General features: G+C 42.4%; 2 protein-coding genes across 7 annotated transcripts in view; one reads left to right on the top strand and one right to left on the bottom strand.

Annotated features, from left to right (window-relative positions):
- The first annotated feature begins 1,637 nt into the window (after positions 1 to 1,637).
- Positions 1,638 to 16,894, top strand: LOC144695088 (free fatty acid receptor 4-like). Its single transcript, XM_078566011.1, has 3 exons — positions 1,638 to 3,246; positions 11,315 to 11,443; positions 15,826 to 16,894. The coding sequence occupies exons 1-3, from the start codon at positions 2,707 to 2,709 to the stop codon at positions 16,234 to 16,236; spliced, it is 1,080 nt and encodes a 359-aa protein (XP_078422137.1). The 5' UTR covers positions 1,638 to 2,706; the 3' UTR covers positions 16,237 to 16,894.
- rbp4 (retinol binding protein 4, plasma) overlaps positions 16,712 to 24,077 on the bottom strand; it is a 25,164-nt gene continuing 17,798 nt past the window's right edge. For 3 of the 6 annotated variants that reach the window (XM_078566017.1, XM_078566015.1, XM_078566016.1), the window contains exon 6: positions 16,712 to 16,898. In XM_078566017.1, the coding sequence (XP_078422143.1) occupies positions 16,885 to 16,898 (14 nt within the window). In that variant the 3' untranslated portion in view covers positions 16,712 to 16,884. Of the gene's footprint in view, positions 16,899 to 20,369; positions 20,440 to 24,077 lie in introns of those variants that run through there. The other 3 variants (XM_078566014.1, XM_078566013.1, XM_078566012.1) reach the window with 1 other exon arrangement.

Raw genomic sequence — 24,077 nt, 5'->3', positions numbered from 1 at the left:
AACCAGCATTTTATACAGTTCCATCCTTACATCCCTGATTTTGTATTCAATACCTCACCCAATAAAGGAAAGCATTCCATATGCTTCCTTTACCGCCTTATCCACCTGCCCTGCCACTGTCAAAGACCTGTGAACATGCACTCCAAGGTCTCTCACTTCCTCAACCCCTCTCAATAACTTCCCATTTATTGAGTATTCCCTTGCTTTGTTTGCACTCCCCAAATGCATTACCTCACATTTTTCTGGATTGAATTCCATTTGCCACTTTTCTGCCCACTCAACCAAACCATTGATATCATTCTGGAAACAACAGCAATCCTCTTCACTATCAACCAACTGCCAATTTTTGTGCCAATATTTATCTGCAAAATTCGGCTTCTTAGTGAAAGTTATTTTTTGGTGCTTTGAGTGCCAATTTAGCCACAAAATTCAGCATCAGCTATTCACTCACATTTCTGATGCACACTCTGCCGGATGCCATGGGTGAGGGTGTTAGTGCGTGTGCAGGAAATGTCTGTTGGAAGTATACAGTGTAGGCACAAAAGGCAGATTGTACTATCAATCAACATGTTACACTGGATTGACGCAGCACTGTCATTTTAAAGCTCAATTCTCCAGCTTAACACAGTCACTTAAGCACACTTAGCTGAGCACATGTTTAGCAGCAGGAAGGAACACCACCTCCCCACTACCATCAACAATGCTTTATGAAGTAATCATCAACTATGTTCAGATTAGTCAAAGAGTGATTTCTACTCGCTGTTACTCTGATTATAGGGGTGTTTGGTGGTTTTGAGATTTGTTTAAAGTTGCTGAAGTCTATGGAGAGTGCTGAGTACCTGCTGAAGAACTTTGTCCTGGCTTCAAGGATTCTACACAAACCACTTGCTCATGGACCATGATGCAGTAGTTTGCATTTCCCTGCAACTAGGCGAATGAGCAGAGGCAACACAGACAAGCTGCTGGAAGAGAAAGGAGAAAGATGGGGAGAAGGGCTTTCGGCAGGAGGCCATAACTGCCAAGGGTGCTCAGAGAGTAATTCTCCCATTAGAACCTCAGATAGGAACAGTATGATGTTGGTGCTTCATTAAGGACAGCGAGGTCCTCAATGAAATCTGCTACCTGCTGCAGGAATAACTGCAAATTCAGAGCAGGACCAGGACAGCATTGCAGTGGTTGTGTATGTGACCGTGTTGATGGACTTTAATGCATGGGCAGCTTTTAGAGTTGGCAATACTTGTAGCATCTCCCAGTTTGCTGTCTGTTTCAAAATGGAGGTTACCGAGGCTCTCTATTCCAAGAGAGCTGAGTACTTTTCATTTTCTCTTGTCATAGAGGAGCAGGGGATTTGGAGATTTATTATCAATATTTTGGGTTAGCATTCTACGATTCCATCCAATTTTCACGAGGGAGACAAACCATTGACTTTCAGTGTTAGGTTTATTTTCACCCTTTCCCTTTACTTGTTGACTTTCCTGGAATTTACTTGATGGGATTTTTTTTAAAAATCAGTTGTTACCTTGGCTCAAAATGAAGGTATTATATGCAGATCACAGGGCCAATGTATGGTTTTTGAATCAGCCACACAACAACATTTAGAGGTAGGGCATTATAAATAAAAGAGAGGAGTGAATAACTACTAAGGATTTATTAAAGCAACAAACCAAACATGAACCCATGCAAAATTTGCCAATAAAAGGAAGGAGGAAGGGATGGAATCAAATCACTATGGCTGACATCCTTATTTTCCCACAACGATGACCAGTTATTAGCTGAGTGTAACAGAAGAATGACATTAAAAATAAAACATTTATAAACATAACCAATGCAATAGCATTTTCTATGTTTCAAATGATTTGAACAATGTTTACTGTGCGAGGCCTGTACCCTTGTCAGAAGCCCGAGCCACAATTTTATGCAGAGTTCATAAGCAATCATAATTAGCGAGGTCCAATCTTGAGGCTGCAGTTCCCATGCCTAGAACTTCTAGAGATTTTTTATGACAGGCGGACTGATCATTCATACAACTACAATTAAGCCCTTCCACCCCCAGTGGAACATTTATCAAGGACAACCTGCCATATACGGGCTAATGTCCTGCACATGCAGTCAGTGAGTGCAATAAGAGGACGAACACAGATATAACGAGCGTGGAAAGACTCTGAGGATGTCTTTGTATCTTGTAATGTATTCTAAAAGTTCAAGCCGTGACCTTTTATTCATGGTTTATTGCTGTTAAGTTTTGACTATAAATACAAGCAGGTCCTGATGGGTTATATCATCATTCAAATGTTACTGGGCGGCTCTAGTTAAATGGGTAAGAGCCAGGGAAAGGCCTCTTATCAATCGGGGGTCATAATCCTTAATGAATATGATGAACAGATTACTCACTGTTTGTCAAGTTAATTTATGATTATTTCAACTTTTACTTCCTCATTGGGCATTAGCATGAAGGCAATATCCTAAGAACTAGCATATGAAATATTATCCATTAAAAAAAACTCTTGGGAATCGTGCTCATGATATTTTGAGCTGCAGTGTTGGTAGATTTATCAGTTGAAACTGTCCGGATTCCAATCGAAAGAGCAGCTCTTCTGATCTTAATTCAGGACGGACCTGAAGAACTTTGTCACTTCCGAGGCAATATTTGCCGGTTTCACTTCTAGAATTGTGCACAGGTATAACGCTGTGCATAGCAAGCCAAAGATGGGATTTCGTTTCTTTGATGCACCCAGAAGCGAAGCGGTGAACGGGTCCGTTTTCACGTACTTTTCTCAATTCAGGTCCTCCGACCAAATGCTCACTGCCAGCATCGAGACAGCCGTCCTTGTGTTGGTTTTCCTGATCTCCTTGCTGACCAATGCATGCATGATCGCGCTCATTCTCAAGGGCAAGAAACTCGTCAATTTTCAGTGCTTTGTGCTGAATCTCTTCTTGGCAGACATTGTGTTCGTGGGGGTCATTCCAGTCATTATCACCATTCGCTGGACTGAATCATGGACTCTTGGATCCTTTGCGTGTCACGCTCTTGTCTATGTTATGAGCATGAGTGGCAGTGTGACCATTATCACTTTAGCTGTCATTAGCATCGAGCGGTCTATCTCCATTCTCCAAATGCGCCTAAGAGCTGCGCTGCATTGCAAGTTGGTGATAGCAGTTGTGTTGACCATTTGGCTGTTCTCCGCCTTCACATCTCTGCCCCTCTGCATGTATTTTAAGGTGATCACCATTGATGTTAAAGACGAGGTAAGACCAATCTAACGAATCTGTCAAACACGAAGCAAAATTTAACCTGTAGATTTAAGCCATTTTTTTTTCCTGCCTCGTTTTCAGAAAACTTCCACATCAACGCAGAAACATTTACTGTTGTTGAAGATAAACAAGCGGACCAATCCTGACCTGTCCATTCTCTGGTCACTTCGAAACTCTTTAATTTCTTGAAGTAAACTACAGATTTTGATTAAGCCTCTGTGCAGTGCTTTGGGCTAATTTTCTACATTAAAAACTCTGTATATATTGGTGAATTCCACAATCCCAAACATTTTATTGCTTTTAGGTTGTTGGTGACGGGAACTGATGACCTCTGAAGCAGAAGTGCTCGGCTAACTTTGTTCTTATCTGTGTCTTATTTAATGTAAATGCATTAGAAGCCATTCAGAAAAGGATTGATAAACTAATACCTCGAATGGGTGGTTGTCTTATGAGGAAAGGTTGGACAGGCTAGGCTTGTATCCGCTGGAGTTTAGAAGGGTAAGAGGCAACCTGATTGAAAGATATGAGATCCTGAGGGGTCTTGACTGGGTGGATGTGGAGAGGGTATTTCCATTTGTGGGAGAATCTAGAACTAGGGGTAACTTTAAAAATAAGGGGTCCCTCATTTAGGACAGAGATGAGGTGAAATGTTTTCTCTCAGAGGGTAGAGTCTTTGAAACTCTCTTCCTCAAAGGGCAGTGGAAGCAGAGTCTTTGAATGTTTTCAAAGCAGAGATAGATAGATTCTTGATAAACAAGGGGATGAAAGGTTACTAGGGGTAGGCAGGAGGTTACAGTCAGATCATCCATGATCTTTTTGAACAGCGCAGCAGGCTCAAAGGGCCGAGTGACCTACTCCTCCTCCTAGCTCTTATGTTCATATGTCTGTAGCAGGGATCCAAACCAGTGGCTGTTGCCAGGACAACTGGATTACTGTGTTGGACTAAGTCAAATTCAAGTTTTTATTGTATTGGGTCCCAGAATTGTTAGTGGTGTTTTGGGGGTTGAATAAGAATTTGTCCATTTTTCTGTGAGAATGGAAAATCATTGGTTTTAGTGGAGGGCTACAATAATCCAAATGCTGCAAATCTGTAATAAACACTGAAAACTCTAGAAATACATTAAAGTCTATCCAGATTTAAAAAGGGAAAAATCAAATTAGCATGAAAAATCCAAAATATGAGCCTGTTTTCTCTCCCTGTGCTAAGTGAGTTGATGTTTTCTTCCAACATTCTGTTTTAATTTATAGGCATCAACTTCTGGAAGAGGAAGGTGGACATGACTGAGGCACATTGCACACACCCCCAATCCCTTTTGTAGAAACAACCATTTCCACTGTTCCCCATAGAGAGGGGAGTGAGAAAAATGGAGGGGCCATAGTCTTTATCACCTCAGTGACATGGTCTATTTCATAACAACTCAATTTGTGAATTGTTTGACATACTTGAATTCAATGACTCATTAACTCAGACGCATTCATTTCCCTACAAGTATTTTTGACATGCATAATCCAAAAGGTCTTTTTAATCATCCATGGTTTTATTCCCACTAAAAAGTCACAAAATCTCACATTTTATTAAACATTAAATGCAGATTATTTTGAAATGTTTTCTTGTGGTGAAAGTGCTAAAATATGTAAATACATGCATGGATAGAAATTAAAGCCCAGTTACTAAATTGCATCTTGTTGACAATGTGCAAAGTCTTGTCTCTTGCCTCTGCAGCTTTCTGAGAGTTAATTCTGCTCTGGGTAGTACATATGATGGTACAACCCTTCACATGAAGCAACTTTATCAATGGGGACAGGACAAATGGATCTCGCCAACAGCTTCATGAGTTGGCGGGCAGCGTGCCCAATTGACAATGAAGTCCAGGTACAGAGGCGGCAGGTTGTGACTCAGGAGGAGGTCACTGCCACTCACTTAAAGGAACCCCAGCACAGGGCTGTGTCAGGTGAACCAGGAAACAGGTTTTGCAATGCAGAATGTTGTGTTGGTGAATTTGAATTTATTTAAACAATTGCAGAAGGTAAGTGATTATTTATAAATATGTATGACTGTTCTTATAGCTGGGAAGCATTCAGCAGCTTTGCCAGAGAAAAAGTAACATTAGAATGTAGCTGAGCTATTCCCCTGATGAATAGCAAGTATTTATGGAGATATTGAATATCAGGTTGTTAACTCTCTGTCTCTCTCCACAGATGGCTGAGAGTATGGAGCCAGGAGCTGGGGAGGACAAAAAAGATCAAGGATGCCCCCAAGGTTCGATGATGACTCCCTGTGAGTCCTCCTCCAGGCTGTGAGTGATCAGTGGGAAGTCCTCGTTCCTGCTGATGCTTGACCAAAACAGGCTGGATGGAAGTCGCAGCGGGGGGGTGAGCAGCCTTGAGGCCAGGTTCCATCCTGGCTTCAGTGCTGGAAATGCACAATGTCCGTGTGAGTGTGCCACCATTCTAGAGATGGAAATACATGTGCTGGCTCCATTGTGGGATTGTCTTGGCGTGTTACCCAAGTGTGTAAGGCTGCAGGATGCACACATGCCACGCTGCATGGCAACGGGCGCTATGAAGGGGTGGTGGTGGTGGTGGGGAATTACCACACCAGTTAGTTTGCAGAGGACATTGAGAAAAGTGTGCTGCTGATAGAGTTGATATTGGCTGGAGATGTGAGGGAATGTTTGGAGCACAGAATCATCATCATCACAATGTCCCTTTTTAATTGCAGGAGAAGAGGGCGCACAAATGCCAAGGAAAGAAACAGAACCGGAGGCAGTATGCCAAACCTAGCCATATTTACTCCCATTGAGGAGGAGGAGCTGCAAGTGGCTGACTATGACTGGAATCGGGCCATTGATCAGGGCGAGATAGGGGGAAGGCCCTAGGGTGGTGAGATTGCAAGGGAACATTTTTATAATACCAACAAACGTGTTAAGAGGATTAGGGAGGGGAGGGTGCATGAGGATTGAAAAGTTGACAGGAATGAATCATTGATGGTTGGTGACTTTGAAAACTTTCATGCATTGAAGAAGAAGGTGTGAATGAACTTTCAAAGATGCAATGTCCAAACACCGAGTCACATCTCACAATGGTTCCAGAGGTTTTAATGAGGAAGGTTGAGCATAGTGCACTCACCTTGAAGATTGAAAATGCCGCTAACACTGCTTACTTTTGTTTTCTACACAGGTGCAACATCACAGCAGCTGCTGCTAGCCCTCAGAGTCCCGCATTAACTTCTGAGGTAAAGGAGGGAGCCTCAGGGTGCAGTGTCACACCCTTGTTCTGCACCCAGCACCAGTGCAGATACAGGCACCTCGGGGGGTGGGGGGTATGCATCGTCGGCAGTAACGGATAACAAACTGGTGAAAGCGCATCACATTCACATGTGCCGCTGCTGGAGACTGAGATGGAGAAGGCCTCTGGCAGTCGGTGGAGTGGTGGATGCAACCAAGAAGCTGCGTCCCAGTCTGATGATGAGCCTCTGGAGTCGTTGGTTAGGTGGCAGATGCTGGTTGTCCAGCGTGAAGTTCATGAAGATGTGACAGAGATACCAGAGGGGTTGTGTGCACTGGCATGGACGTTGGAGGAGTCCTTGCAGACTATGAGCACTGCAATTACCAACTCGACAGAACACATGACTTCCTCCATGGGCAGCCTGGCATCTGTCATGGAGGGCCAAACCCAGCAGCTCACTGAAGCAATAGTGGGAATGCATTCTGGCCTACACTCCATCGCCTTTGTCCCTCAGCTCAGGGGCCAAGAGCCAGGATGAGAAGGGGATAAGGAGCCTGGAGACACATCCAGCTCCAGCCCCGCTCTGGAAAGTGGGGTGGTGGGACCAAACAGACCTCATGCCGGAGGGTGAGCAGCAGCTGATGCCATTGTGGGGGCACCTCTTAGGGTGCTTCTGATGGGGACAGCCTTTCCTCCGCACTTCTGTCATTAGCACAGATACCATCGAGTGCCACATTGACAGATGGGCATGCTCCACTTTGCAGGAGATTCCCACCATGCTGGGCCCTCACGTCCTCATGACCAGAGAACGGCCACCAAAATTAACTCAGACAAGGGGACGTAATGGTCAGCAACCTGTCTCAAACACAGCAGGTGGCCAGGGGGGGAGTGCCATGCCACAATATCTGGAAAAGATTCAAAAAAACCCACATTAGTCACAATGGGTGCATGAGTGTCTGCATCATTTGTGAAATGTGCACATTTTTCTGCCTTTCTGTGTATACAAATGATTGGTGTTATTCACATTTTACCTGGCTGCATTCATTTATAAAATATGTGTTTGTACGTATGGAGAAGGAATCAATTGGTTGTCTTATTTGATTATGTGATTCTGTGTGTCCTGGCATTTGACCTTATTTGGCTGGTTGACGTTGCCCATATGAGGGATCGCACTTCATGTAATAGAGGAGCACAGAGAAGTAACCACTGGCCATGATTCTGTTAAAGCTGTGGGACTCATCTATTGGAATCATCTCATGATGAGAGCTATCTGTGTCTCAAAGCCATCAAGATCTTCCCTGGGAGAGGCTTGAATATCTGCCTGCTGTGGCTTAGCCTCCTCTTCCTCTGAGTCCTCATCAGAGGAATGGGCCATCTCCCTTGACTCATCCTCTGAAAGGGGTTCCCTTCTCTGAATGGCCAGGTCGTGTAGCACACAGCAGACCATGACAGAGACCCTGGCTGGTGCATATTGGAGCGATCCATCTGATCTGTCGAGGCATCTGAACCTCAGGAGTCATCAGCCACTTCTTGAGGGGATAACCTTTAACATCAAGCAGCTATCCATCCAATACATTGAGGCCTGTGAGCATCCCTGGCACCTGGGAGTGCCTGAGGATATATGAGCAGTGGCTGCTCCCTGGGTACCTTGCACAAAGCTGCATGATTTGTTGTTGGTGGTCACACACTATCTATACATTGATGCAGTGGTACCCCTAGTGGTTTTTATATGCCCCTGGCTGCGCTGCTGGTGCCTCGATTGCTGCCTGGGTGCAATCAATGACTCTTTGCACCCTTGGGAATTTAGCCATGGCCACAAAGCCTCAGTCTCTTTCCAGTTGACAATTGTTGTCCGTAATGGAAGAAATGGTGAAACATGGCATCTGTGAAAAGCTTTGTGCAGTGATGAGCTGCAGGCTGGGTGATCCCACTCAGGTCTCCACAGGCAGCCTGAAGTGATCCAGAGGTGGAAATATTCAGCACCACTGTGACTTTTAATGCCCAGGCATCGGGTGGTCACCCACACAATTGGAGGCTATCTCAGGGGCAAGCATATCACATAGGGATATTACAGTGGCTTGTGTTGACACTGTAAGCTGCAAATATGACACTTGCACTCTGTAAACATGACTGGCAGGTGACTCCCAGTGCTTGCTGTTGTCTCCCTTCCACAGCTTCTCACTCTCAGCAGCTTGGCCACCTTCCTCCAAATCATGTTGTTCCTATCCCTGGACAGTAGGCCACCTCCATCTCCTCCTCCTCCTCACTGGAAGGTGTATCTCCCAAAGATCCCATAGTGGACACCGTTCTTCAGCACAAGAGTTGCAGTGATGAAAAATGATAGGATCAACACATTTCTGGACACTCCACTGAGGGATAGCTCCAATTATATTTAGAGGTTTATGAAGATTTCCTAACGAAATAACTGTCAGCAGCTTCTCCTGCTAATGTCCTTTAGGGAAGGAAATCTGCCCTCCTTACCTGGTTTGGCCTGCATCTAACTCCAGACCCACAACAATGTGGTTGACTCTTGACTGCCCTCTGAAATGGCCCCAGCAAGCCACTCAGCTCAAGGGCAATTATGGGTGGACAACAAATGTTGTCCTTGCCATCGACGCCCACATCCCATCAAAGAATAAATTTTTAAAAAGTCAGGCATGGACCCACCTCCAGCCTTGAAATCCGTCCTTTCAGTAGAACATGGAAAAAACCGAGCTTCCCACTGGGTGTGCTTCATGAGCACCCACCTTATTATCGTTTTGGGAAGGTATTATTACTGTCAATTAGACTGCTAACTGCTTTAAATGGCCTTTAATAATCAATTTCAAAATGGTGGGTGGGCTGCTGATTTCAGAGCCTGCACACCCATCGTGTTATTGCAGGCCAGTGTGGTGCAACACACAGGATATTCTGCTTCAATGGACCACAGCAGCCCCACTTTCACTCTGTAAAATTCAGCCCATTGTTTCTGAGTACCCGACTAACCCTTTTCAGGCCTAAGACTTATGCTGTTGCCTATGATATGAAGGAGCCCATCCAGAATTAATTGGGGATCAATTGGTTGTCCCCCATTCATGTTGGCTATAGTGACACAGTAACATATTTATTTGTAAGATGATTTAACAGGACAGTTATACAACAACTAGTATTCATAGACACATTCAACCTGAGGTGTTTCACTGAATTGTAAAATAAAACTCTGAAGCTTGTGCATTGATTTGACATGTAAAAATTGCATCGATTCAGAAACAACAATATAGCTTTGTTCATGTTACAATTGAAACTGCTTTCAAATTTGGCAGCATGATTGCAGCCAGTGTAAAGCCATGTTTTTAAACTATAAAAGTGAACCACAATAAGATGCTAGGTGGGTAGTTTGGCTGTTTTTACATGTTTAATGTTAAAGACCTGACAGGACTGTAACTTCTCCAGGAACATTAAAAGTGTCACTGGCATTTGGATGTTGATGACTTGAGCTTTAGGCCTGTGTTTAAATACACACCAACCTCTGCCAGAACACAGACTGATGTGCAGCTGATAAGACATATCATTGCTGCTAGCTGGCACTTCTGTTACCCAGGTACTAATGACAAAACAGTACCCACAGGTTAATTAGTAACAGTGGTTTGATGAATATCAACCTAACTCAACAATGAATTCAATTGTCTCTCTTCAATTTACATGTGCTATTCACTTATATTTCTTTGTGCTTTATAAGGAATAGCTCAAAATGTCTGAAGGCTAAAAATCAGCTCAAATAGTCTTTGTCGATTATGTTAGCTATATTAATTGGCTCAAATCTCTCATTGGCTAAACGTGAAGAGACTAAAAAACTGAGTTCCATTCATTGGACAAGTAAGAAAAACTAAAAGCCAGCAAATTGTTTTATTTTCAACTGTTGCCACTCACAAGTGCTAAGTACCACAAAACCTACCAACCAAATTGCTCAAACAATTTTCGTGGCGATCTTTAAGTGGTTGCCATTGGTTGAGGTTTCTCTTGTCATTGAAAAGGACTGATATTTGCAGTGGTAACACAGGGAGTTATTTATTGCTGTTCAGTGCTAAATTCAGGCTGCACGCAGTTAGTGAACTGAGTTAAAGTACTGGTTACTGGAAAAACCTCCTTGATTCAGTGCTCCAGCAGGGTGTTTCAGTAAGAACTGCAACCCCACCCAAAGAAGTGGGAGAAACAATAACTTTTATAAATCATGTAAATAATTGAGAAAATTTTATGGTGAGTAAGGAGGAAATAATAAGGAATTAAATAAAGGTATTTAACTTTTCAGTAAATACTTCAAATCCACTGTAGGAGATACGGCAGAAATATATTTTACAATGTAAATAACAAAATAATATTGGTGAGGGAAGAACAGAAATGTAGCTTGCTTTTAAATACATTTTATAAAGTATTAAATAAAAAGTGCTATAGGCATCATATCAGTGAGTGTGTATTTTGGTATTGGTAACATTTCATATTTTCCATTCATCATGTGATGAATTGCTTCAATAAATTGACTTCATTACAGTGAAACCAGACCACTGTCAAGTTTAGACTGTAATAAGTATCAGAAATTGGAGATCAGGTCTTGGGATTATCCATCAGTAATACCATGGGTGATCTACTGGTATTGAATATATTCTTCTCACTTCCCTGCATTAAGTGTAGTCATTATTAACTTATGCAGGCTGAGGTGAGTTTGCCTGCTTATAGCTGCACGGCACCAATAGTAGTCTCAATGTAAATATTTTTCATCATTGTCTATCTTAAGGTTCATCGGTTAGTGGAATAAATCCACTTTGCAAGTAAAGCATTGTTTTTGATGTTTAAACAGGAGTGTCAGATTTGCACACTGGAGTGGCCAAGTACTGTGCAAGAGATCATCTGGGATGTGTCCTATGGCCTGCTGAGCTTCGCCATTCCAGGGTTGATCGTTATCATCAATTACACAAAGATATTAAAGGTGTCTGCTATTCATTCAACTGACCTAATTCCTGTCACATTTAAAGTGTTTAGACATCTAAGATTTCTATCAAAACACTTGTTTAATTTAATGACGAATGGTTTTTGTGGTGGATTTCTTAGTGAGCTTAGAAGTCAAAAAGCATAAATACATTATACTTTAGAATTTAGTTGTGTACTAGGAACATAACAAAAGTTTTGAAAGTCATTCTTAGGTTGTCAGCAGGTCCAAAGAAATTATCATCTTTCTGCTGATTTTTCCAAGCTTCCAGCTCAGATAGTACAATTACTGTGCTCGCGAAGCATTGTTTGCCTTTGCTACTAATGTGTCCGTTTGCACACTGGGTGGGGGCAGGATCAGGTTTGACATTGATACTCTTCTTGTTGAGTGAGCAATCAGCAGAGGTAAAAGGAAGAGGAGAAAATTGGTAGAACCAACACAAATTTAAGTCCTGGCCATGTATTTATATGGGGTATCAGCTCCATCATAACAGCTTAAGTCAGCACAACCAAAATGATTTTCAGTCAGTTTACTCCAGCCCAAAAAATTCTTACTGGAACGTAAGTGTGGCCTGATAAAAATGAGAATTGTTGTATTATGGGTTCTTTAGATGTCTCAATTATGAGACTTTGAAACTTGTATATTTAAACGTGAACCCGTTCTGGTTAACCTTTAACCGGGGATCTGTAAATAGTTCCTGTCATGCATAGTGCTGTTACCTCCTTGCAGTCTGGTTCCAGAGTGTTCTTTCTAGACTGTTCTCTCAGTCTATTACCATGTGATTCTATACATCATACCATGGGGGGAGGTTCTATTCTCCAGTCCCATGTTAACCCTTGCTCTGTTGAGCAACTTTACATTACAGTGACATGCAGGCACATCATACAAAATTCCCCCCTTCTCCAAAGAAAACTTTCCTTTCCAACAGAGTAAATTTTTAATGCAATCTTTACTTGCTATCGCTGCTCCCCCATCTCAAGTCTCTGACTTTGTAAATCTGATGGTCTTGAGTCTTGACAGTTCTTCCACATCTCAGTCTGTCACATTTGAAGGAATGGTAGTGGTATTTTGTGTTTCTGGTACTTGGTCATCCCCATTTGATTTGCTTTTTACGCTCCTTCAAGTTGCGTTTCTCTTTATTAACAAGCTGTCTCCTTTTTTTGGACACTGTGGGTTTGTCCCGTTCCTTCTGAGGGGAATGTGCATTCCGTTTGTTCCTAGAGTTGAGTCGAATTTTCTTTTTCCATGATGTCTGCCATATTCATGCTTGACATGGATGTTTTGCAAATGGAAGCTTCATTTCCACTTGTTTCACAATTTCAGCCAAACATTTATTTGCTGTTTTATTTTCAAATTGTTTTGCAGCTTACGAATCTTTTAATTCAGCTCAATGGTTCTGAGGCATCTAGTGCTTTTTCTTCTTCTAGTTCCTTGTCGTATTTACATTTTCTGATCTCATTTCTGTCTTTACTTTCTCTGTGTGCAACAGAACTTTGCCCTTGTCTATCATTTTGGTTTCACTGTTGGCCAGGTCTGTCTCCGGTGAAGTCTTGTTTCAGTTCTGTAATTGTGCTACTCATGGTTTCATTGTGCTCTCACAGTTTAGAAAGTTATATGGCTTTTCCTTTCAATGCCTCCTCTTTTCCATTCAACTGCTTCTTCAGCTCTTCAGTCTCTTTCTTGTAGCTTTCAGCTTCCTCCTGGAATATAGAACATTGCTGAGTCTTCTCTGCCAATTGGATCCTCAGTTTGATCAGAGTGATGTTAAATTCATTTTCCTTCTCTTTGTAATTTTCCAGAAGAATAAACTTTGACGTAAGGAATTTTTGTAGCGTGTGAAGGTCTGTCAACAGGTTTTCCTTTTCTTTGCAAAGCTCATTTGCTTCATCTTGAGCTTTCCTGTAATTCAATAGAGTCGCTTCAAGTTTCTTCTGCCATGTTTCCATTCTGCTGTTTACGGCAGTCTTCATTTCTTCATGTTGCTGAATAGTTATTCATTCCTTTTGCATTTGATCTTGAAGGTCAATCACTTGTTCTTTCAAAAGTTTATTTTCTTGTTGACCTCTTGCCAACTCAATCTGAGCTTTAGTGCATCATTTCATTGCTACTGATAGTTCCAACACAACTTTTTTCTCAAGTAATATTCAACATCCCCTCTAGCTCATGTCTTTCCATGGCCACATATGATTCAAGGAATCTTTCAGGGTTACAATTTCTTTGCATGCCTTTTCTGCCTGCTGTTTTGCCTGGCTGTACATTTGGTTGAGTTTTCTAAATTCCTGCTTTGATTTGCTAACTGTGGAATTGAAGGTCGTTATCTCCTCCTGTTGCCTTTGTGTCATCTCTAAAATTTGTTTGTTCAGATCTCGAACAGCTTGATTCATTGAAGACTTCAGTTTATTGTGTGTTTTCAAAGGTATATACTGAGTTTGAATTTTACATTTCAAATCTTCCAGTTCAGCTCTGATGCAAACATTTTCCTGTAGAACAGCTTCATTCACCTTGTGCACATTTTGTTTTGCTTGAGGTACCTCAGATAGCTTTCCTTCATTCATAGCCATCTGCTCACTCTGCACTGCCATCTATCTCCCTCGCCCTGGGGTCTTTTGGCTCCCTCTATGGTTTTCTGCTGCCCTCACTCTCGAGTCTTTTGTTGCTCCTACACTGGCGCCTTTTGTTGCCTTCTCTCTGAGGTCTTTTGTTACCCTTTCTCTGAGGTCTTTTGTTTCCATGTCTCTGGGGTCTTTTGTTGCACTCTCTCTGGGGTCTCTTGTTGCCCTCGGTGGAGTTGTCCTCTCGCTCTGGGGTCTCCTTTTGCCCTCAGTGGAGTTGCCCTCTCTCTGGGGTATCTTGCTGGCCTCAGTGGAGTTGCCCTCACTCTGGGGTCTCTTCCAATTTTCTGTCCATGGTTGTTTTCTTGTAGTTACAGCTTTAAATTGCATTGCCTCTTTACGACTGTGAGTACAGTAACCTTTTTTTTACATTCAGGCTGTCGTCAGCTATCGGCTTTCTTTGTAGTGAATTTCCTGCACTTTTGGCAGGCTCAATGGTGATTGGCCACCTCATTTTATTTAAACTTTTAAACTTTTCATTTTTTTTAAAGCCACTGCAGTGATTTCTTTTCTTTTTTTCAAACTCTGCAAGTTCCATTTTTTTTGAATGCTTTGGGAGTTTTGATGGGCTCAAGGTCCGATCAGGGCACCTTTTTGAAAACTTGTAGGGACAGCACTTCTTTATGCATTGATTGCCATTGTAAAAAAATCTTCAGAGCAGCAGCCATTTTTTCTTAAACTCTGCAGTCTTTTTCTTTTCTTCTTACTATGCTCTTCAGGCTTCTCTATTTAACTCTGCCAGTCTTTTAAACTTTTTTTTAACTGCAGCTGTCTTCCAGCTGCCCTCTGGATGCTGGGCCCTTGAGACTGCCACCTATTCTAAAACGTAAGTACAGCTACATTTGTTTGTCATTTCACTCACCATCTCATGAACTGTGTCACTCAGGCTCTTGCAATTTTCTGTAATGGATTCCATTCATTCTGATGGATTCCTCACTTTCAAGTATGTAGTGAAGCTTCTTCAAGTTTTCTTCTTAGGTACGCATCTCTCTAGTTAGGCTTCAGTTGCTTCTAGTTTTTCATACCTTGTGATGCTGTTTTGGGGTTATGCATCTAGCTGCCACCTTTCATATCACTCTGGATCACCATGTCGGATTATGGTACTATCTCTGATGTGACATCTTGTAGAAGCGATCACCACTGTCAACCGCAGTGCACTATGCTGATAGTGGTGATATCCCACTGCTGTCACCGTGTTGTATTATGGGTTCTTTAGATGTCTCAGTGATTAAATCTTGAGACTTGTATATTTTAACATGATCAGTTTATTGTTAACCTTCAACTATTTACAGATCCCAGGCTAGTATCATGCATAGTGCTGTTACCTGCATGCAGGCTGGTTCCAGAGTTTTCTGTCTAGACCGTTCTCTCAGTCTATTACCATGTGACTCTATTCCCAATACTGTGGGTGGTGCTATTCTCCAGCCCCACGTTAACCCTTGCTCTGCTGAGCACCTTTACATTACAGTGGCATGCAGGCACATCATACAATGATCATGCATTCTGTACTTTGGTTTCCTTTGATTCTAAGAATACTCACTGTGCTTCAGAAGAAATTGAATGTGACTTGTCAAATGAGAATGAGGTGGCACTGTTCAATGTTGCCCTGTTTGCAAGACCTGTGATATTAGTGTAACTGTAATAACACTATTGGTGTCAATAACATTATTTGAATGAGAAGACATGGATAGTGTTTGTAACCATACATTGAGTGTAAGATTTCCCTTTAACTCTTTGATGGTGTAATTATATGATCTCTTCCACACACAGATTACCAAAGCCGCCAGCAAAAGATTGCAGGCCAGCAGGACGTGTTCAGTTGACCAACAACAAATTCGAGTTTCCAAACAGGAATATTGGCTCTTCCGGACTCTCCTGATACTCATGATATCTTTCTTTATCATGTGGACACCTATTTATCTAATTATCTTCTTGATTCTAGCACAGAACTTTAAAAAGGTGTTCCTCACCCCCACCGTGTTTTTCTGGGTCTGTACCTTTACACTCACCAACTCAGCTCTGAATCCTATTTTATATGGTGCCACTCAATTTCGGGGCGAATGGCGACATGTGCTTTGTTTCTTCCATTTTAAGAGCAGTGACAAAAGAGCTACGGAACTTACACATACAAATGTCAGAGGGCAAGAGTCACAGGCAGCACCTTCTGTTATTTGTGGCTAAATTTTCAACAAGGGAAATATAGAAAAGGAACTTCATAGAGTAAATTTATATGACTGGATCAAGGGATTCTGATTATGTATTTAGGTGGGAAAACAAGGTGCAGTATAATAGTCACATGGACCCCAAAGGCACAAATTGTTGTGTGTATTGTGTTTGGTGCTTTAAGTTTTTCTTTACTCTTGTTAAATCTGTACGGCACTAAAGGAGATTGTTCTTTGTGACACTTTTGCTGCAGGATTAATACAAATTAATTAATGGCAGATCTGACAACTCCCGACACAACTCATATGGGAAGCTAGGATTGCAAGATGAAAAAAGATGATGTGGTTTGCCTTCTACCATCCTGATATCACATTCTGTGACAATGTAAAAAAATGATACGGTTCTTTTACTAAACATTTGTCTTCCTTCTATAGTTGGCCAGACCCACAAAATTGATTCAACAATTAAAACTGTAAGAATATTTATACACAAATGTTTGTCATAACTTTATTGGAAGAGCAATACATGACTGGAAATCCGCTTGTATTTAAAATGCGAGTTTTAGAAAAATATATTCACAAGGTGACGAAAGCTGGTCCTGGTGCAGTGCTGCAGACTGATGTTTGCAGTCACAGCCTTTGCCAAAGTTACAATAATCCAGTGGATCTAAGGGCACGCACCTGTACATGAAGCAAAAGGTACAGTCAAATACCATAATCATAAAGTCAGCAACCACAAGCACGGACTCTGATGGACTTTTCCAGTTAACAGTGAATATTCCTTTCAACAAAGATATAAGCATTGAAAGTAAAGAAAGTGCAAAACAAACAGGTAAATCATAAAGCATTTAACAGTGCAATCTGTGAACATTTCCATACGCTCTGGCAGATGTGAAACCAAATACAATGGTTGGAGCAGAGAAGTTTCCTCTTCTTCAACAAATAAAATTGGAAAATGCTGGAAATACTCAGCAGAACTGGTAGCATCTGTGGAGACAGAAACAAAGTTAATGATTCAGATGGATCCATCGACCTGAAATGTTAACTTTGTTTCTCTCCGTAGATGCTACCAGACCTCCTGAGTATTTCCAGCATTTTCTGCTTCTATTTCAGATTTCCAGCATTTGCAGTATTTTGCTTTTCTTTGTAACACAGGCTGAGTCACAGCATCACCACTGGGTGTAATGACAGCATTACAAGTTTCTATTGGCGATTTCCACTATCAATACGGACATAGGAATTTGGAATAGGAAAAACTGATAAACAGAATATAAACATATATAACAAAAATGTTTCTTTATATATATGTAGACTATTATCTATAAAAAACGCATGCATTCAGAAGTATTATATATTATACAGTAATTGCTCACTTAATACCCTAGTCATGTTCCTGAGACTTTACTCGAATCAGATTTCCCATTGGGACTAAAATATAAACTGGATTTAGGTTCTTTTGGTCATTTCTCATCAGAAAAAAAATTTAAGTTTAAATACCGTGCATGTACAGTAAATACCTAAATGAAATAACTTATAAAGTAAAAAGAATTTCAAAATATAAAAAAATAATTTTAATCTATTCATAGAGGTTTCAACATTGAACAAACTGACAGTGAGAATAGAATCATTAAACACAGGGCTGGTGAACAGAATGCAGGGACAGGATATTAGGATAAAATCAGATGGAAAAAGGATCATTGGGAAAGAGATTGCAGAAAGTGAGTATTCCAGAGAGAAGGCAACTGAGAAAGAGATGGAAGGAGCAGAGAGAATGACAGAGAGAGAGCTAGCAAAGCAGCTACATGAATAGTCAGAGCAATTAGTAAGAGAAACTGAGAGTTGCAGTTGTTATTAGGTTGTTGTCAGTTTGGGTGAGTTTTATTGTTGGTTTCACTGCCTGGGTGTGTATCCCTGTCAAGTCCTCTGACTATTTTGGAGAAAGTTCCTTTTCCTTACTGACTGAATAAATAAACAGAATCAGTTATTCACTGATGTATACTACATTTTCAAATCGCTGTGACCGCTCAGTTCAATGAAGATTGAGACTGATTTCATCACCACATTTCAATTCTCCACATTGTGGCTCGCTGGCAAACGATGGACGAGCCAATGTCATAATGTTAAAGGGATATATGTTCCCTATTACATTAGCGATGTTGGGCTGGATTTCACACTGCCCCGCCTGCATGTTTGAAGGTGGGAGTCTTGTAAAATTCAGTGCGTGGGCTTCTCATCACCTGCACCCGACCTGTCTCCCTTTTTAAGGGCAGGATGGCGGAGGCGACGGGCACCCTGCCCACTCCTGGGTCTATTGAGGCCCTTATGTGACCAATTAATGGCCATTCAAGTGCCTCTTCCTGCCCCTGTCACAATTTTACCTGTGACAGGGGGAGGCCCATGCCAAGCAGGTAATCCAGCTTTTATTGGGCAGGCTGGTATCAGGCAAAGGGTGGGTGGGGCGAACGCCTCCTTTGGGGGGAGTCCCCTGCACTTATTGGAGGCACCCCAAAGTCATAATCTCCCTTTACCCCTTCTGGTCTTCCAAACCCAGCCCTCACCCCCTCACTGGAGTCTGCCAGCTACACCTGCCAATATCTCAGACATACCTTCATTACCTTCTCTTCTTCGGGGACTGGCTGTAGTCCCAGCAGTAGCCACCACTCAAACCTGGTACTGCTGGGGCTACACAGCTTCTAAGACCATGGTTCAAGTATGCCCTCTGAAAAAAGTGGGTCCATATGGATAAATCCAGCTAATGGTAACAGCTTTAAAACTTGAGGTCACTCAGAGTGCAGCTGTCACAACTTATACATTTCATAGTGTAATCCCCACCTTCAAACACACCAGTGGAGGAGTCTAAGATCCAGCCCAATGTCACTGATCCAATAGGGAACATATATCCCTTTAACGTTGTGATGTTGGCTAGTACATCATTTGCCAGTGGGCCACAAGGAGGAGAATTTAAACGTAGTGATGAAATCAGCCTCACTTTTTATTGAATTCAACAGTCACAGCAATTTGAAAATGCAGTATTTAAATGATGAATTACCATCAGTGAATAACTGATACTATTCTGTTTATTTATTCAGCCTGTAAATGAGGAAAAGGAACTTTCTCCATAACAGATTCAGGACGTGAAAGTGAAACGCACACATAAGCATTGAGTCCAACCAATACTGCCAATCCAATTGGCATGCAACTCTTTAAGGTGGGGCTTCCTCCCCAGATGAGGGGGTGAAAACCCTGAGCCAGTTAACACCCGGCTGCATGTAAAATGGCTGCAGGGCACGGATGGGCTCCCAACCAACTTTTTGTTGGGGAGATGGGGAACATGGCATCCTGTAAAATGCAGCCCATTTTAATGGAACAATGTTGACCAAAACCTTGTAGATAATTGCTATGTCTATTCTATTTGTAAATGGCACATCAGCACACAGGTATCACACTTCAGAAAACACAATTTACTGAAGATGAAAAACAATCAAAAATGAAGAGAAAGAAAACAGTTAATAACTTGGAATCTGAAACGTATAAGTTGTGACAATTGCACTCTGAGTGACCTCAAGTTTTCAAACTGTTACAATTAGCTGGACCCATTTTTTCAGAGGGAATAGTTAAACCATGGCCGTAGCAAGGTTTGCAGCTAAACCTTACAATTATCACTAGAGTAGACATTAGCAATGTCACAGAGACATGCATGTTTAGTCACACTTTCATATATCTCATGCCATAATTCAAAGTATCAGATCTAAAAGTGGGAATCACCTTTGTAATTGCTCTATTTAAGTATTGTTTTCATAAAATACCAACAAATTACAATGAAACAGGTTCAGAACACAGCAATCCACAACTAATAAATGGGAATGAAAACCAAGAATTAAAAATTGGTACTTAGGAAATAGTTTCCAATAAAAGAAGTATAGCCAATCAGGTAATTCAAAGAATATTTTTGAATATAGCTTTGGTTACCATTTTATTTGTCTGTTTGCCTGAGCAACACTGCACCAAAGAACATTTTCAATATATCACATGCATAAAAATATATAATTCAGAACAAACAACATTAAACATGCTCATGTATGTTTCATGCCATTGTAGAATCCTGAAAACTATGCCTCCTCCTGCCCTCACCAGATCTATCTTCTTCCAGCTATTCAAATTCTTTCTTCAAGTTGGTTTCAAATCATTTGGAAGAACATAGAAACTATTTCTACAACATGTCCTGAGAGAATAACATTGATGCACACTGGAAAATATTTCACATTGCATTACATGTAGACAGTGACATCCTAGGGACTGCTGGCATAGGGGCAGTTAGTAACTCATATCAACTTTTGAGTGATATCAATCCTGAGTTTAGGATTTTGAGGGAACCTGAGGCCCTGAGTAAAAACACTAATGAAAACATCAAAAAACACAAAAACTACTTCATGAAAAATGTAAGTTTTAAGTTTCTTAAGATGCTGTTTTGAGCTCTGGGTATTTGAGGTGATGAAAAATAGCAAATGAAAGTTTTTTTTGAAAAGACATTGAGTTGTTTGATGAGCTTAGCTTTGGTTTCCTTTGGTTGATTTCTTTCTTGGCTACACTGGTCAATCTTAGTGTCTAATTGTATAGGGCGCAGGGGGATGGGATCTAACAGATGGGAAGAGGAGGGTGAATGGGTGGGTGAGAGGAATTCTTCTGTCTGGAAATACTAGGAAGAAGAGTTCCTGAATCTGGAAGTGCTGGGGAAGGGGTTTAAGAATCTGGGAATATTTATGATATACTCAGCATCTGCAAACAAGGTGAAATTCGTGGAACCCAACAGCAGTGAGGGAATCATGGGTCTGGAAGCACCTGGGTGGGGGGAGTGACCCAAGATCTAGAAGCCTTATGGAGAGAAACCCAGACTCTGAGAGTGCTGGGCAGGGAGAGGTCCCAATGGTTTGGTTATACTGAAAGCAGATAGGCCTGGTGAGGGCAGTAGGAGGCATATTGTGCAGAATTCTACAATGGCATGAAACAGATATGGATGTGCTTAATGACGTTTGTTCTGAATTATATATTTTTATGTGTTTGGTATATTGAAAATGTCCTTTGGTGCAGTGTTGCTCAGGCGAACAGATAAACAAAATGGTAACCAAAACTATTTTCAAAAATATTCTTTGAATTACCTGATTGGCTATACTTTGACTGGAAACTATTCTCAGAGTAGCAATTTTTAATTGTTGGTTCGCATTCCCATTTATCAGTCGTGGACTGCTATGTCCTGAACCTGTTTAATTGTGATTTCAGAGTTTGAGAGAGCTGGAGACCACAGTTAGAGACTATAGGCCATAGTTAGAGACTGGCAGGTTACTGGGTTGCAGGGAGAGGGAGCATGGTTGTAGGTCGAAAGGCAGGGAGGTCAGAAGGCCAGTCTTGAGGTGAGCAGGGAGTGGGGCAGGCCGGATAGAGGACGAGTACTGGTAGATGCCAAGGTGAAGCATGGCTGGAGGTTGGGGGTGGGGTGTGGAAGTGAGGGAAAGAACGGGGGAGGCAGACACAAGGGGCAGTCAACTCAAAGGAAACAGGCCAGGGGCTACTGCAGGAGCCATTGGAAATGAGTGGACCGGCTGAGGGGAGAGGAGTGGGAAAAGGAAGGTTATGTGAGTAATTGGCAGCAGCCAGGATTCCAGCTTTGGCAGCTAATTTCTCAGGTGCAGGGGTCGGGTCTCTCCTAAAATGCCAAAAGAATATTTTAAAAGTGAATTTCAAAAAGAAAAACCTACTTATTTCTGTGCAAAGAAGGATTGAGTATTGATGAATGGAAGCCTACAGCAGCACTCCGATGGATGGTAGACTGGACAGAGACTTTACAGTACCCCCAGTGGTGGAAACTCTGCAACTCCATGCAGAAGACCGGAAGGAATTTGATTAAAGTGTGGTGCTCCAGGCAGCCATTATAGCTCAGTGATCAGATTAACATTGGTAATCCTATTAGAGTAGCTCTGAGTATGAGTGAAACATCACAGCTCCCTGTAGACATTTTACATGAGATGTAGGTTCCACAGGAGTGTTTACATAGCATTTTACAATGGAGCAGAATTCACATAAAGATTTGTTAGGTAGAGAACAGAGAGCGAAAGGACAAGGTTAAAAGCGGCAGAATGTGTAGATGAGAGTCAGCGGGAGAGGCAGAGTCAGCGGGAGAGGGGAGAGTCAACAAGACAGAGAGGCATTGAGAGAGCAGAGAGTGAGACAGAGAGAGATTCAGAGAGAGAATCAGCAAGAGAGGAGAGTCAGCAGGAGAGAGTTAGCGATTTAGGAGATAGTCAGCAATGGTTCATCGAGAGAGATTCGATGAGAGAAGAGTCATGAGAGAGAGAGCGTTAACGAGAGAGGGAGAAACAGCGAGAGAAGAGAGTCACGAGAGACAGTCAGCAAGAAAGGGAGAAACAGTGAGAGTGAGAGGCAATGAGGGAGAGAAAGAGCCAGCAAGAGAGAGAGAAAGTCAGCGAGAGAGAGTCAGTGAAAGCGAGTCAGCAAGAAAGGAGAGGGTGAGCAAGAGAGAAGAGCATCTGCGAAAGAGAGAGAGAGATGGTGAGAGCAGAGAAAGACACAGTGAGAGTGGAGAGAGAGAGACAGTCAGAATGGAAAGAGAGACAGTGAGGATGGAGAGAGAGGGACAGTCAGAACGGAGAGAGACACAGTGAGGGTGGAGAGAGAGAAAGAGACATTGAAGAGCAGAGATACAGAGAAAGTGAGAGAGGAAAGAGAGGCAGTGACAGTGGAGAGTCAGTGAGAGCAGAGAGAGCGAGAGGGAAGAGAGACATGGAAAGAGAGAGAGAGACAGTGAGAGCAGAGAGACAGTGAGAATGGAGAGACTCAATGAAAGCGGAGGGAGAGACAGTGAGGGGGGAGAGAGAGAGAGACAGTGAGAGCAGAAAGACAGACAGAGAGTGGAGAGAGAGACAGTGAGAATGGAGAGACTCAATGAGAGCAGACACAGAGAGACAGTGAGAGTGGAGAGAGTGACAGTGAGAGTGGAGAGAGAGAGACAGTGAGGGTGGACAGAGACAGAACAGAGAGAGAGACAGTGAGTGCAGAGAGAGAGAGAATGAGAGCAGGGAGAGAGAGGAGACAGACAGGGATAGAGACAGTGAAAGAGGAGAGAGTGAGAGTGGAGAGAGAGAGAGAGACAGTAAGAGTGGAGGGACAGGGACAGTGAGAGAGGAGAGAGAAAGACAGTAACAGTGAGAGCAGAGAGAGACAGTGAGAGCGGAGAGAGAGACACAGCGAAAGCAGAGTGACAGAGACAGTGAGAGAGGAGAGAGTGAGAGCAGAGAGTGAGTCAGTGAGAGTGGAAACAGAGAGACAGTGAGAGGAGAGAGACTGTGAGAGAGGAGAGAGAGGCAGTGACAGTGGAGAGAGAGTCAGTGAGAGCGGAGAGAGAGGAAAGAGACATGGAGAGAGACAGTGAGAGAGGAAAGAGAGAGACAGTGAGAGCAGAGAGAGAGAGAGTGGAGAGAGAGAGAGAGAGAAACAGTGAGAATGGAGAGACTCAATGAGAGCAGAGGGAGAGAGACAGAGAGAGTGTAGAGAGTGACAGTGAGAGCGGAGAGAGAGAGACAGTGCGAGCAGAGAGAGAGTGAGAGCAGAGAGAGAGAGAGAGTGAGAGCAGAGAGAGAGAGAGTGAGAGCAGAGAGAGAGAGACAGTGAGAGAGGAGAGAGTGACAGTGAGAGCGGAGAGAGAGAGACAGTGAGAGCAGAGAGAGAGTGAGCGCAGAGAGAGAGAGAGAGTGAGAGCAGAGAGAGAGAGAGACAGTGAGAGAGGAGAGAGAGAGAATGAGAGTGGAGAGGGAGGGAGACAGTGAGAGTGGAGATGTAGAGAGAGCG

The sequence above is a fragment of the Cetorhinus maximus genome, chromosome 20 (genome assembly GCF_964194155.1).
Source record: "Cetorhinus maximus chromosome 20, sCetMax3.hap1.1, whole genome shotgun sequence".
In the NCBI taxonomy this organism is placed as follows: domain Eukaryota; kingdom Metazoa; phylum Chordata; class Chondrichthyes; order Lamniformes; family Cetorhinidae; genus Cetorhinus; species Cetorhinus maximus.
This window is presented reverse-complemented; position numbering and strand designations above follow the sequence as displayed.

Excerpts from the sequence above, each read along its gene's own strand:
- LOC144695088 (XM_078566011.1), top strand. The coding sequence starts at position 2,707 with ATGGGATTTCGTTTCTTTGATGCACCCAGAAGCGAAGCGGTGAACGGG. Across the intron at positions 3,247-11,314 it reads CCATTGATGTTAAAGACGAG|GAGTGTCAGATTTGCACACT; the intron begins GTAAGACCAATC and ends ATGTTTAAACAG. Across the intron at positions 11,444-15,825 it reads ATTACACAAAGATATTAAAG|ATTACCAAAGCCGCCAGCAA; the intron begins GTGTCTGCTATT and ends TTCCACACACAG.